At 47.5% G+C, this 14,106-nt stretch overlaps 1 protein-coding gene across 5 annotated transcripts; it reads left to right on the plus strand.

Moving 5' to 3' along the window:
* Window positions 1-13,523, plus strand: zmp:0000001167 (protein phosphatase 1 regulatory subunit 12A). Of its 5 annotated transcripts, XM_047595940.1 has the most exons (25): window positions 3-542; window positions 3,897-4,027; window positions 4,116-4,234; window positions 5,712-5,868; window positions 6,006-6,150; window positions 6,260-6,334; window positions 6,457-6,536; window positions 7,488-7,693; window positions 7,796-7,905; window positions 8,159-8,344; window positions 8,436-8,518; window positions 8,610-8,699; window positions 8,901-9,002; window positions 9,080-9,223; window positions 9,318-9,408; window positions 9,491-9,631; window positions 9,725-9,827; window positions 9,956-10,059; window positions 10,220-10,279; window positions 10,368-10,390; window positions 10,490-10,547; window positions 10,663-10,767; window positions 11,322-11,372; window positions 11,594-11,644; window positions 12,809-13,523. In XM_047595940.1, exons 1-25 carry the CDS (start codon window positions 267-269, stop codon window positions 12,893-12,895), a joined length of 2,778 nt encoding a protein of 925 aa, XP_047451896.1. In that variant the 5' UTR covers window positions 3-266; the 3' UTR covers window positions 12,896-13,523. The 5 variants fall into 5 exon arrangements, with proteins under 5 accessions (XP_047451900.1, XP_047451897.1, XP_047451896.1 ...); XM_047595944.1 differs by lacking the exons at window positions 11,594-11,644; window positions 12,809-13,523 and adding an exon at window positions 11,801-12,802 and having other exon boundaries at window positions 1-542; XM_047595941.1 differs by lacking the exon at window positions 11,594-11,644 and having other exon boundaries at window positions 2-542.
* Window positions 13,524-14,106: the final 583 nt, after the last annotated feature.

Consider the following 14,106-nt stretch of genomic DNA (forward strand, 5'->3'; position numbering starts at 1 on the left):
AAGAAAAATGTCCACGTAGTACTGTAGAGACCACATATTCTCTTTCGTTGAGCATAAACATTTCCGAGCAGCACTTGAAGGCAGCGCCGGACTGCCACTCAGTCAGAAAAGTTCGCAGTGTGGCGTTCACGGTCTGTCCACCAGGAGGCGCAGACCGGGGAGGGGGGGCTCAATCCAAACACCGCACTCCTCTCCTCACCGCTCCGCTCCTCTCCTCTCCTCTCCTCGTACCATGAGCTGAATCTGTCCGGGACAGACCAGGGAAGATGGCGGCCACTGACCATTCCCGGTCCGCAGCAGCCAAGCAGCGACGCCAGGACCAGCTGCAGCGGTGGCTGGGCTCAGAGACCGACCTCACAGAATCGGAGATCCGGGGAAGCTCGAGCACCTTCGGGACGCGGCGGGGCAAAGTCCGGTTCGCCCAAGGAGCCGTGTTTATGGCCGCCTGCTCCGCCGGAGACCGGGAGGAGGTGGCGGCGCTGGTCCGACAGGGAGCCGATATCAACCACGCCAACATAGACGGACTGACAGCCCTGCACCAGGTAGGAAGGACGCCTCCGCTCCGGTACCGTTCTCAACAAAGTCGAGTAGTTTGTTTCCGAGGTTGAACGCGGAGTTAGCGGTTCAGCGTTGATCCGGTAATTACCCCCGGAGCCGAGAGGCGGTAACTTCTTGAGGAGTTACAGGTAAAAAGTTCCCCCAACCCAACCAGCCAAACTTTTTGTCTTTAACCCGGCTGCTCCTGAACACATCACCCAGTCTATGTGTAGATTTGTTTTGAGGGGTCCAGGCGGCGTCTCTGGCCCGTGTGGACCGGGAGTTCGGGGGGGTGGGGTGGGGGGGAGCTTATTCTTTATTACTGGCTTCTTTTTCTGTAGCTTGGAGGCAGCAGAAAGTAAAAGCAGCTCATGGTGGGATCGTTTCTAGACAAGAGACTCCCTGGAGGAGTCTCAAACCTACTATTATATTCAGGGATATTTTCATCAGCTGATCAACAGGTCTGATTTTTTTTTATTAATGAGTTGGGGGGTTTTGTATGTTAAAAAAATTAATAAAAATTATGGTTTAGTGAGTTTATAAGAGGCGATTGTCGCATTGAATAAGCCCCGAAGAGGGTGCACTTCTTCTGGGCATGCCCCGGCCTCTATGTCCCTCCCTCCGCTTGACTTCAGTCATAACACAGAGGTGCAGTCTGGACAACATCACTGTCACACAAGCCCTCTGTGATGCAGCATTTCCTCCACTTTTATGATAACACCGTGTCATAAACACATTGCTGCCCCATCACATGAAAACGCACACAAAAGTCAGATTTAACTGTGGACATCTGTGGACGCATGTGTTTTTGTCCCCCCCCCCCGGGCCCGTCTCCGGCCTGAGACGTGGTCCCCCCCCCACAGATGTGGCACGGTTTTTTGGTTTTGGGAGCACTTCTGTGAAGAAGCTGCCTCCACGGTTCAGATGAGTTGAATGCTCCCCTCTTCTTTTGGACGATGCACATGTCAGACCGTCTCCCGGTGTGGTCTCTCTGCTGCCCTCCATCCCTTTTCTCCCCTGTTGCTCGCCGGTTGCCTGGCAACTCGAATTAAATATAGGCCCACACTCTCCAAACTTTCCGTCCTCTCCATCCAAAGCCTTTCTGTCTTCTCCGCTGCAACCCCCCCTCTTCTCCTCCCCGTCCTCCTCCTCCTCCTTCTTCTTCTTTCTCTCTCTCGCTCTCTGTATTTTTCTCCTTCTCCTTCCCAGTTCCAGTTCCCCATGGAGGGGACTTCAGGGATTTCAGATGAAGAAATGGAAAACATTCCTCAAATGGCACAAGCTGCTGTTGTCAAAGGCGATTTTCACAATGAGTCACTTGATGGTGGAGGTTGTGTGTGCACCCTCGGAGCGGGCAGGGGTGCGAGAAGTGCCCCCTCTGTCCATTCATTCACCCACTTGTCCCCCCTCTCCTGTGACCGAGCGCTGCTTTCGACCTGCTCTGGAGCGTACCACAATGAACACTTTTTTTTTTTTTTGGTGTGTTTTCCCGCCCCACTACCCGACTAATTGTCTCATATTATGGAGCGGGCGAGGAAGCTTGTAGCAGCTTTGTGATTAGTTGATTTAGCCCAAAAGCTAAAGCCTCTTAAGTGGCTTAAGTCAGGCGTGAGACACACGGTTCTGTGGAGGTTACAGACACTTCTGGTCTGCAACATCCTGCCGAGTGACTATGAAGACGGCGAATGCCTCGAAACACATTACTGACCAATTGATCCACACATGGTATAAGCATTTACCAACAAGTGTATTATTAAAATTTTGTGCAGGTTTTATACTGGTGCACATAAAAAAAAAACTCTGTCTTTATTAAATATCTTGTAGCTACTCTGTGTAAAGCAATGTGATATGTGATTTATACACAAACATGCATGGCCCTGAGAGGATGAGTCATGATAACGTCTTGGTTGCCCCGGATGCTCTAATGGCACCAACATGACGCCTGTATTTGATACGGGCATAAATGTCCCTAAACAGATTCATTGTAATTATAAGATATAGTGACAATAATAAGCAATCTCCTGATTGTTCATCTAATTTGTTAAAATCTGTCCCACGGCCCTGACATAAGGATGGATGAATCCTTTGTAATGCAACGCACATGATTCCTGATTTGAAGTTTACTGTAGGCCGGCTCCATCTCACCAGATCCCGACTCTGCCCGACTCCCAGCTAATCCAAAAATGGGCAAAGAGGTGGAGCTTTGGTGCCTGCGCCAACAGCCAGCGACCCACCTGTCACTCAAAGCCTTAATTGGGTTTAACTTTAAGCCCTAATTCTTTTTAAAACAGAAGCGTTCACGGCTTTTATGAATGAGGAAACTAGCTGTAGAGACCCATCACAGTGGTTTCTCTTCCTCCTAGACCGGCTGACGTTCCTCTAGACTTTAACTCACTCCTGCAGAGTAGAGACATGTTTGATCTTTAAACAAACCCAGGACCTTCCTGTGTGTTGAGCGCATACATGATGGTTTTCTGCTTTCTGCTCTTGCGTGATTTACATTGAGCGTCTCTGGATTTTTCCAGGTAAAACAAGTAATGCGACAAGATTACGTAAGAGTCTGGGAAATTGTTATGGTTATGTTCACATCACCGTCTACACATTAATGGATAATGGAAATGAGCATCATTATAAATTGTTAGTTTCTGTCTGGTATTTGCAGCATTACAGACATTAATGGTGAATCCAGCCTTTATATGGTGCGTGTGTACACTGCAAAATAAGTCGGTTTCAGTTCATTGTTGACAGTGACGTGCACTTGATGCATTAAAGTCATGTAGAAATCATTTTATCACTTTTTTTTAACCTCTCTTGTAAAAAAAAATGGCATGTTTCCTTATTGTTTTGCAGAATAAACAAACACCAACTGTAAAGTGAAAACGGGACTTTTCTCCGGTCTATATTAGCAGACATTAAAGCAACCTGTCATATCATTATCCCATGAGGTCCTCATGGGATTTATCTTGGGACTTGCGTGGGATCACGCAGAGATCTTTGCTAAATCCTCGCCTCGGGAAACTCGGCTAAATGAATTCACTGTTTCCTTCACGCCACAAAGTGACTGTTTTGGAAAGTACTTGAGGGCTTTTAGTAGCCCACTTAGCAGAAAGTCATTACTCCCAAGTAGACACAGTAGTCATTGTTTTAGTCCAAGTGTGTTAGTCGAGTTTAATGGTTTTTGGAAGTGTTTGCAGTTTTGCATTTCTCAACAAACCACGGCCGAAGCGGGCCAAAGGCGAAGGCCGCATCTCCTGCGGTGACACGTGGAATCAAAGTGACGTCTCTTAGATTAGCGCGCGCAGTCGGGGTCCTCCCGACGCGCAGCAAACAAACAACCCTCACGGTGTGTCCTCCGGCAGGCCTGCATCGACGAGAACGCCGAGATGGTGCAGTTCCTGGTGGAGAACGGGAGCGATGTCAACAGAGGGGACAACGAGGGCTGGACTCCTCTGCACGCTGCAGCCTCCTGTGGCTTCATCCAGATAGCTAAGTGAGTACTGGCCGCTGGGCGACGCCGATTCAGGTCAGGTAGGACCCGTTGACCCGATGTAACCTGCGCTGCGTCTCTGTTTGTGAAGATACCTGATAGAGCACGGTGCTCGCGTCGGGGTGGTGAACAGTGAAGGAGAACTTCCTCTGGACGTCGCCACCGAGGACGCCATGGAAAGGCTGCTCAAAGGCGAAATCAAAAAACAAGGTGAGGAGTCGCTTCTTTGGTAACGCCCACGCTCACGGCTGTCCCGTCGTGTCTTGTTGAGACGTGGGCGTGCGTGTGATCTTTAAAGTTTAATTCAGTTTAAGTTTAATTGCAATATGAGTCTGTTATCAGACTGTGAGGATTTGTCGAGTTATTCCTGCGTGAACTCCTCCGTTAGTAAGTATTAAAGCAAATCATCGACTCATCGTTAACGTTTCAAGCAAAACATCTGGCTCCGACTTGACTGTCTGTTCTCAGATCATTTCAATAAATGTGAATTCATCGACTACACGTACATTCCTCGCTATTTACCGACTTATAGAAAGCAGGAAACGTTCATACTATCACTAGTTTCCATATAAAAACGAGTCCTGCAATCTGATTGGTTGAATGTTTCTTATCAGCTTTTCATGAATCAGTAATATTTTACTGCACTCTGACACTCCCAGCCAACATCTCAACAAATCGTTTCACATCAGACACGGTGCGTCGCTTGTTTGTCGGTGATTTAATCAGACCGACCTCGATTCATTTCAAAACGACGGGTAATTATGTCAGATTAAAAGGAGGCCTTTTACACACGGCCGGTAATCTTTTGGATGTGAGAAGAAACAAACTTGTGTGTGTGTGTGTGCGCGCGTCAAGTTATAATTAGCATCTCAACAGGGGCCGAGGATGTTGGGATTAATCCAGGTACATTTTGCATTTGCTGCGTAGTGAGTGACGCATTCACTGCAACTTTGGCAGGGTTCATTTGAGGTTTTTAAAAACAAAAAAAGGCAAAATCAATTAGGAGATCATACGGAGTTCAGGCTGCGTTCACACAGCTGTGTAATCCTGGTTTTACAGCAACTCTGAAAACAAGGTAAAAGGAACTGGGACAGGGTCACTTTGTGCCAGATCTTCCGAGAACCTTCATTGCGCTGAAAGGAACCGAGGACCCGGCTGCGAGTGAAGCCGCGCGCGGCCCTGCACTATGTCCCCCTTCACCGCTGTCGTAATGCTCGGTTTATGTTGAAGCAGCACGAGGAGGAGAGGAGGTGATTCATCTGTACGATCACTTAGGAGGATGTCGTTTGAGTCGCTGTTAAGCTGTCCTGAATTAAAAACAAAAGCGCGTCTGTTATTCGGAGCGGGCCCCGCCGACTGGGGCCCGAGTTGTCGAAATGACAGAAACACGTTAAAAATTCGATCGCGCCACAAACCGCAGCCTCCGAAGCGAAAACCCAGTTGAAACAACAGCTATTTGTAACAAATCCTCAACACCACAACGGGACTGTTATATTAGAATTTATTCCTTTTCGCCCGTGTACCTGATGAACTGGTAGGTGAGTGTATATATATGCGTAACATAAATATTTAGACGTCGATGTCTATACACACAGTCTGTCTTCCCGGTTACAGTAGGCTATATATCAAAGGCTTCACTCTTTTAGCCCGCAGCACTTTTGACGTGTTGTTCGCCCGCGTGTCACAGGAGTAGACGTGGACAAGGCCCGAAAGGAGGAGGAGAGGATCATGCTCCAGGACGCCAACGCGCTGCTGGCAGGAGGTGGCACTCTCACACCTCACCCAAACACCAAGGCAACGGCTCTGCACGTCGCCGCTGCCAAAGGCTACATCGAAGTCCTGAAGTGAGCCGTGATTGCTTTTGTCTTATTTTGGTATTCCACCAAGTCAAACAGCTCTTATTCATAGCTCTCCTCCCGGATCTCCCACATTCTCCCCCTCCCCGCTCGTTTCCCTCAACCTCCTCCTCGCCTCTGGTCAGGGTACTGTTAAAGTGCAGGGTGGACGTGGACGGCAGGGACATCGACGGCTGGACGCCCTTGCACGCCGCCGCTCACTGGGGCCAGGAGGAGGTGTGCACCCTGCTCTCCGAACACATGTGCGACATGGGCGCCGTCAACAACGTGGTGAGTGCGAGGCTACCTCCGCGAAAACCTCAGCTCTGCGTTTAAGCCCGTGGTCGGATCTCCCCCGTCCCGTGCCGTGACTGATCGCGCTCTGTGAATGCCCTTGTAGGGACAAACGCCTCTAGATGTTGCGGATGAGAACCTCGTGGACAAACTGGAGGAGCTACAGAAGAAACAGAACGCTGTGAGTCCGCCTCCAACGCAGGCTCCGCGACTATCTCACTCAGTTAGATAAACCTGATATGATTGATGGCGTTACGGCAGCGAATGTTCTCTGTGTTTATGTCTGTTTATATTTCTCTTCAGCTACGCAGCGAGATAGAGAAACAGACGCCTGTTATTGAGACCAGTCCGCAAATCTCCATGGTACCAGTTCGCGCACGCAGGTCAGTGCCAGTGTGTCTGTGTGCGTGTGTCTGCGTGTGTGCGTTTGTGTGTGCGTGCGCATTTTTTGCCAGTAATCCCTGAACCAGTCGTGTGCATGCAGGTGTGACGGTAGCGGTGCCAGCGTTCCTTCGAGCTGTGTTTCTTTCTATGGACACATGTAGTCGGTCGGTGGCGTCTCAGTTTCACGCTAAATATTATTGACGGGAATCGTTTTTAGCGCAAAGTGTGGTCACGTCGGAGGGAACAGAAATGTTCACTATTCACTATTATTGGACATTTTTGGATAATTTTTTTATTATCCAATTTTTTATTATAATTTTTTTTTAAAATTCATAATATATGTTTTTTAATTAATTAATTTTTTTATAAATGAGAACCATATTGGGAGATAATAAAATACTGAAAGTGAAATCAGATGCACTTTTAAAAATAATGAGATGAAAATTAAATACAACATTTTTTCAGTTCAATGAACTCATTTTCATAAATCAGCATTAGCTACAATGAATTACAACCAGAGATACCGAAGCAACACTGAGGCTATTTTCAAATTATGTGTGCACACTCAGACCTTGATTCTTGAGTTTTAAGTGCACGGTTATTGTTATTGCAGCTAAAATGCTAAAAACAACCACACCACACTTTGTGTATGTTTCCTGTTGAACCAAAAGTGGCTTGTAAACAGCCTCCGAGTGTCAAACTCTGTTCATGCATCAAAATTAAAAAAACAAAAACAAAACAGCATTTTGATTTGATTGGTTGTTAAGATAAAAAAAAAAGAGAGATTCCCCACTGGACATCACAGGAAGTGAAGCGCTGGTCCACCCGCCTCTGTGTTGATTGGTGCATGCTCGCTCTAATTGGCTGCACATGGGATGATTGCCCCTCACTGATCAGCTTCCTGCATGCCACCTGTTGTTCCACCCCACCTTGGCCCCCCGCCTCCGCAGGAGGTCTATCTGTCGCATGAGCAGTAAGGAGAAGATTGGCCTCCACGAGCGGGAGAAACACCCGCCCCCCGCCCTGCAGAGCAGCCCGGCGGAGGACGAGGAGGAGGAAGGTCAGACGGGGCAGAGCCAGCCTCAGGGCCAGACCAAAGCCTCCAGCAGCTCCAGCTCGGAGGAGGAGAGCGAGTCCGAGAGCGACGCCGAGTCAGGTGAGAGCGGTCGTGGTTTACTTTTATTTTCTTTTATAACACGTTCCATCAGGTCAGAGTTTTAAAATTTTAAACTCATTGTCGACCTTTTACACGTTGCAGAGAAAGCAAAAAATCGAGAAATCATAAACAACTTGAACAACAAGCGAAACGCCACCAGCGTGCTTCCTACCTCCATGTCAACGAGTACGGCCACAAGCCAAGTTAAAAAGGTAAATCACAGAGGACATTACATGTGTGTTCAGCTGCATCAGAATCAGCTTTATGTGTCCACATACAAGGAATTTGACTCCAGCTCAGTGGTACAAGAAAAATCACTTAAATAAGCATGAAAGTAAAAGCATAAATTAGACTTTCAGAATAAAAGCAGATACATACAGTGAACTTGAGCAGTAGTATATACACGTAATGAGACTTATTGTGAGAATGCATGACGACAATAATAATTATGTAAATGTTGTGTAGCATGAACCAAGCAAGCCTCCAGCCACTGAAGCCCCAGGCTCATGGAGGACGTCTCTGAGAAAAGCCGGTAGCTCTGTAACTCTGGGCTCTGACCCCAACCAAGACCCCAGCAGACCGCCAGAGTCTGTCCTGGGTATGACTCGCTCTGCCTCCAGTCCCCGCCTGAGCTCTGAGGCCGACACCAAGGTACGCCGGCCCTCGAGCGGTCATAATTTCATAAATCAAACACAACGAGCCAAATTTTAAAATCGTCTCTTACTCCCGCTTTCGTCCTCAGGAGCCGAGGCTCGCTCGCGTCCACCCCATTCCAACCCGGAGGCTCTTCAGTATCCCCGATAGCAGCCCTGACAACTCCAACAGGTGCGCCTGAGGTCGCCGACCCCTTCTGCTCCTGTGAAACTGGAATCAGAGTCACTGCATATGTGTCCTTGTCACCCTGTGTCTCTTTTAGTTGGCTAAGCCGTAGCTCCTCTTACACCCGGGGCCTTCATAGTCAGTCAGGGAATGATCTCACTAGTTCCACGCCGTCTTTGCTTCACAGGTCAGTCACGCTGCCTCGCCCGCCCGCGTTTTGTGCTCTGCAGTTTGTGTGTGATTGTTTTGGTTTTTTTTGCGCTGCCACTGCTTAATACTGACCTCTCCCAATCCCTCCCTCGTCCCTCCCAAAAACACCCCAGTGGTGACCACTAACGTGCGTGTCTGTGAGAGATGCTGTTGTGTTTCTAATGCGTCTTATTTCTAGCTCATCTTATGGAAAGAGACTGGACAATCCTCCTGTGACCTCAGCCAGCACAGGGACAAGCTCTGCTGGTCTCAGCCGCCTTAATAGTGCCTTAGCTCAGAGGTATTTCATCTTTATGTGTCATGTCACTCTCCCCAAAGATCGGTCAAGGTGACATTTCATCTCTCTTTCCGCCATAGAACTCCTCAGGAACAGACAGTAAAGAAGGATCCGCCAGCCGTCGCCGCCCCAGTCCCCGCCCCCGCCCCCGCCCCCGTCCCTGTCCCCACCACCAACTCTCAGAGCACAACCATGAGCGAACAGGAGACCAAGCAGAGACGCAAGTGAGCCTGAACTGCTTAAACTGCGGATGTCGAAGAGCTAATGGCTTTTGCCTCTCTCTATGTTGCTAAAATATGTGACTGGAAACTTGTGCAGGTCCTATCTGACGCCCGTGCGGGATGAGGAGGCGGAGGCGCAGAGGAAAGCTCGCTCCCGGCACGCGCGGCAGTCCCGCCGCTCCACTCAGGTACGGGCCTCACCTGCACGTCCACGGAGCTCAGAAGGAGTCGGTCAGTTTGGTGCGTGACTGTGCTTTCTTTTTCGCGAAGGGGGTGACGCTGACGGATGTGCAGGAGGCGGAGAAGACCATCAAGTCAGACAACAAAGGGAGGGAAAATAAGGAGGAAGAGGAGAAGGAGAAGGAAAAGGAGAAGGAGAAGGAAGCCAAGCAGAAGAAGGGAGAGGAGGGGGTGAGAGCCGTGTCTCCGAGTTACAGGCGTCTTAGCTGCTGCTCTTATATAATGTCATGTGACGTTACATAGCTGGGGATGCTGTGTTTACAGGAAGTGAGCTGGAGGTCTCGTATTGCCAGTCTGCAGAAGTCGGACCTTCTGGGCCTCACTCAGCCTGCTGGCACCCCCCGGCCTCAGACCTCTGACAGGAAAGGTACTCCACCACCACCACCAGCAGCTACTGCCTTTTCTGAGAAGAATGACGGCCTATCAGACTGTGGTTTTTGGGCGAAATATATATATAATTCTTTCTTAAAAGACTGCTGTCTGGCTTTTTTCCAGATGCTGAGGCCGGTACAGGGGAGAGCGAGACAGAGCGATGGGAGAGGGAGCGCAAGGAGAGGAGGCAAGCTCGCTCCAGGAGGAAGGCGCAAAGGACCGGGGAGGTAAACACCGCAAACGCTCTTTATTTGGAAAACCTATGCAGGAACGGATAACAAGCCACGCTAACAAGATAGAGAAGATAAAAGGATCAGCAGGACTAGTAAATCAAGCTAATAATGCCGGAGTGTCATAAGAACATGTTGTGCTGCGTGTCCTCTGCAGGGCGATGACAATGATCCCAGTGGAGAGGAAGAGTTCTCAAGCAGTGGGCTGGATCCACAGGTGTGTTTTTTGTGTGTTCGTGTATTAGTGGCCCCACGGGGCCGTAACCCAAGACAGCGGCATTAATTGCTTTCTTCTCTGTTTACAGACAGATCAACACTTGAGCTCCAGGTATGAATCCAGCCTTTGACCTCTCACCTCTTTCCTCATCCAGTCAGCACAGTCCACATGATAGCGTCCCTCTGACCTCTGCTCTCCTCGTCCTATCAGGTTGGACACATCCTGTAACGATCGCACCCAGGGAGGAGGATCCAAGGATTTTAAGAAGGTCAGCAGACGGAACTAAAAAAAAATGAGGCCATGCAGTGTCCTTCTTTTTTTTCTTTTTTTTTTTCTATGTTCGTCCTAGTTTCTCATCGATGTTTTCTGTGTGTGTGTGTCAGTTGTTTGAGGAGGTGTCCAGAGAAAACAGCCAGCTTCAGTCTCAGCTGCAGGACACCCAGAGGGTCATCAGTCAGACCAGAGTGGACCTGGAAAAGGCCACGCAGGTGACGGCACAGGCGCGCAATAAGTTGAACGCGAACGTTCGTAATCTTCCCTATGCAAAGCATCTGGGGTTTCTGGGAAAACATCTGGGAAACATCATTTTCCATCGGACCATGTCTAAAGACCTTCAACGTTCGGATCTTAGTTTAATTATTCAAGAGAAGCACGCCACGTAAATGGTAAAACCAGGAGCAAATATATTGTATCTCAGCAGGAGTCATCGCTCATGGAAATCAGTCACTATAAATGTACTGTGTGCACTAAATGACTCCACAGGGGCTTCATGAGAAGAAAAAAAAAAAAAAAACCTGTGTACAAACCATAACTGAGCGAGCTGCCATAATGCTTTTCCCAGGCAAAGGAAAATGTACACAACTGCCAGATGAAGCCTTTTGCTCCTAAAGCAGAACTCCATGTTTAACATGTGGACTAATTTCACCCATACAATGATGATTCATCTTTGACATGCGTTGAGTCTTTTCACACACAAGCGCTCTAGTGATCATACAACGCTGCTGTTGTGGTGATGTTAACCTTGGTGCGTTGTATCCAACAGAGACAGGAGCGCTTCACTGACTGTTCAGCCCTGCTGGACCTGGAGAGAAAGGTAACTCATCCCTGCCGGCTACTTGACACGTTGTTGTTGTTGTTGTTGTAGCTTCATCTGCCTCACAACTGCCACCCCTGCTGTTTGTTGACGCTTCTCGTCTCTCCCCCACTCGAACCACTTCCTCACTTGTTTTCACTTCTTCGTGCTCCTTCTTCTTTACACCACTTCCTTTCTGTCCCCCATCCTCCCACCCTCCCTCACATTTGCCCCGGCGCCAGGACCGGAGGATGCTGGAGCGGCGAATGGCGGAGCTGGAGGAGGAGCTGAAGGTGAGGAGACGCTCGGAACGAATGTCATCGTGGGGCCACAGACACTTTGCATGCCTCTGCTTGATTAGCCTGGCTTTAGCTTGTGCAGCGGTGTGAAAGCACACTGCAGAGAGTTGATTTTTTTTTTCTTCTTTTTTTTTCCTCCTCTGTGTTCAGGTGGTGTGAGAGGGTTGGTGTTTGTTAACAGATGATTTCTTTTGCCTGCCAAGAAACTACCTCGAATTTTACTCGAGAGGCATCTGGTGTTAATGTGAAATAACAAACCTGAGTCATTTTCTAAGTTATGCAACATGATCGATTTCAGGAGTCATTATCTTAGCAGAACAGTTTGACATGTTTTTGAAACATGCCTTTTTTGTATAGTAAATATCCAGTACAAGCTTGGAGATTAGCTTAGCTTAGCTTATCTTGGCTTATTTTAGTTAGAGTGGAAACAGAATGTGGTTAAATTCACATCACCACCTCTAAAACAGAAACAAATGGTTAATTTTAGTTTTTGTTCAAGTTTAGCCAATGTTTCTACCCAATAGAAAGGCTGCTCGTTTGTTTGTTTCCAGTCTTTATGCTAAGCTAAGCTAACGAGCTAGATGTAGATCCATATTTACTGTACCCTTTCCTTCCTTCTTACCAAACTACTTGAGTTTTGTCTGCTAACTATAATATACTGACAAAAGAGGCATTACATTTTTACTTTTTTTTTTTTACTATAAAGTACCATATTTTTAAATGTTGGCGAAAATAGCTCAATTGCTGTTATTTCTGTTTCTCTGCCACCAGCTCACAGTTAAATAGTAAATGAGAACCGGTTCAGCTTCTAATATTAAATTAAATGAGCTGACGCTGCGTAGAAGGAGCAACAGTTCTTTGCCAGTTCGTTCTGTAAACTTGTGACAACAAATTAATTGCAGTGTAACAGTCCTGCGCTAAATCTTAGCTTCATGAAGATGCCTAGAAGAGTACTTAACCATGCTTTGTACTAAGCAGCTAACAGGTAAGCTGAACTCAGACGATCTGCTTTCTCCTGTGAGAGCTGTTGTCTATAATATATAATCGATTAACATCCAATATCTCATTAACCCATTAATGTGAACACAAGAAATGCCATCATATAATATGACAGCGCGCTCAGTGAGAAAAACGATTAATTATTTTTTTCTCCACCAGGTCCTGGTTGACTTGAAAGCGGACAACCAGCGTCTTAAAGATGAAAATGGAGCACTGATCCGTGTCATCAGCAAACTTTCCAAATAGATTGAGAGAAAGACACGAACCGCAGGGAACCCCCATCCATCCATCCATCAATCAATCATCCATCCATCCATCCATCATTCATCCATCCACCCGTCCCTTACATACATTCCTCACAGTGCCAAAGAGCGACAGAGAGGGGGGAGAGAAGCAGCAGAATGTCCCACACACATGAACACTACAGCTCGGCTTGTGATGCCTGTCTACGAGCAGCTGGAGTGTCTTCTACGTGCCTTAATGTCCGCCGGTCACAGGACCGACCTGTGGCCACGGTCAGAGGCTCCCACAGTAGCAACCTGAGACCTGACAGCAGCCAGAGGGTTGACGGCTCACAAAAAAAAAAAAAAAAAAAAACACCATGTACTTCGACTGTGCGTCTGGGGAATGCTGACATGCACACACAGCCCTATGCGTGCGTCCATAACTTCCTTGATGCACATTCCACCGAGCGCACAAGACCGCTTGGGCCTTAAAGCTCCCACTTAGTATTTATTTTTCTTGTGAACACGTTCACGTCACACATTGACACATTTTTTTTTCCCCCACTCTCACGGTCCAAGTCCAAACCTAATGTGTTTTAATTTTTTTTTTTTTTTTTTTTTTTTTTTTTTTTTTGTTGGTGTATTCTTTTGAAAAACTCCAACTCTAAAACACATCCTGACGCCAGGGGGAAGTCCGTGACGCTCTGTTGGGTTGTTTTGTTTCCACATGCAAGTGTTTGAACCCACCTACCTCTCCACCTATGCACTTCCCCACATCTTTGTTATTTTTGTGACCACAGACACACTCCTCCATGCTCTTAAAAAGAAAACAACCGTCGAACCAGGTCAGTCGACCACAGCACTTTACTCTGCAAAGCAATAAAAGATCTGCGAGGTCTTACCCGTCCTCTTTACACACCACCTTAGTTCAGAGCTTCTCATCGCTACTTGTTTTTGAAAAGTAGAGGGAGAAGTTGCCAGCAGCTGAAGGTCAAAGGTCATTGCACAGATACAGAATTTGCTGTTCCTTCGAAGCCTGTTATGCTATGAATGGAAGTGTTAACATTGACAAAGATATTATTTTCATAGTTTGTCATCGTCGATTCCTTTCTTATAAAGGAGCATGGTTATGTATATGTGTATAAATGTTAGTCTTGAATAATACCCTCAAATTCCATGTAGTCTTTCCTTCACATGTTGGTTTTCTAATATATTAAGTGGATGTTTGCACCC

Source organism: Mugil cephalus, chromosome 10 (assembly GCF_022458985.1).
Source record: "Mugil cephalus isolate CIBA_MC_2020 chromosome 10, CIBA_Mcephalus_1.1, whole genome shotgun sequence".
NCBI lineage: Eukaryota > Metazoa > Chordata > Actinopteri > Mugiliformes > Mugilidae > Mugil > Mugil cephalus.

Bases quoted from the DNA above. Each gene is read 5' to 3' on its own strand.
- zmp:0000001167 (XM_047595940.1), top strand. From the start codon at position 267: ATGGCGGCCACTGACCATTCCCGGTCCGCAGCAGCCAAGCAGCGACGC. The intron at 6,537-7,487 runs GTCAGTGCCAGT...CCGCCTCCGCAG, and splicing joins GTACCAGTTCGCGCACGCAG to GAGGTCTATCTGTCGCATGA. The intron at 9,224-9,317 runs GTGAGCCTGAAC...AAACTTGTGCAG, and splicing joins GAGACCAAGCAGAGACGCAA to GTCCTATCTGACGCCCGTGC.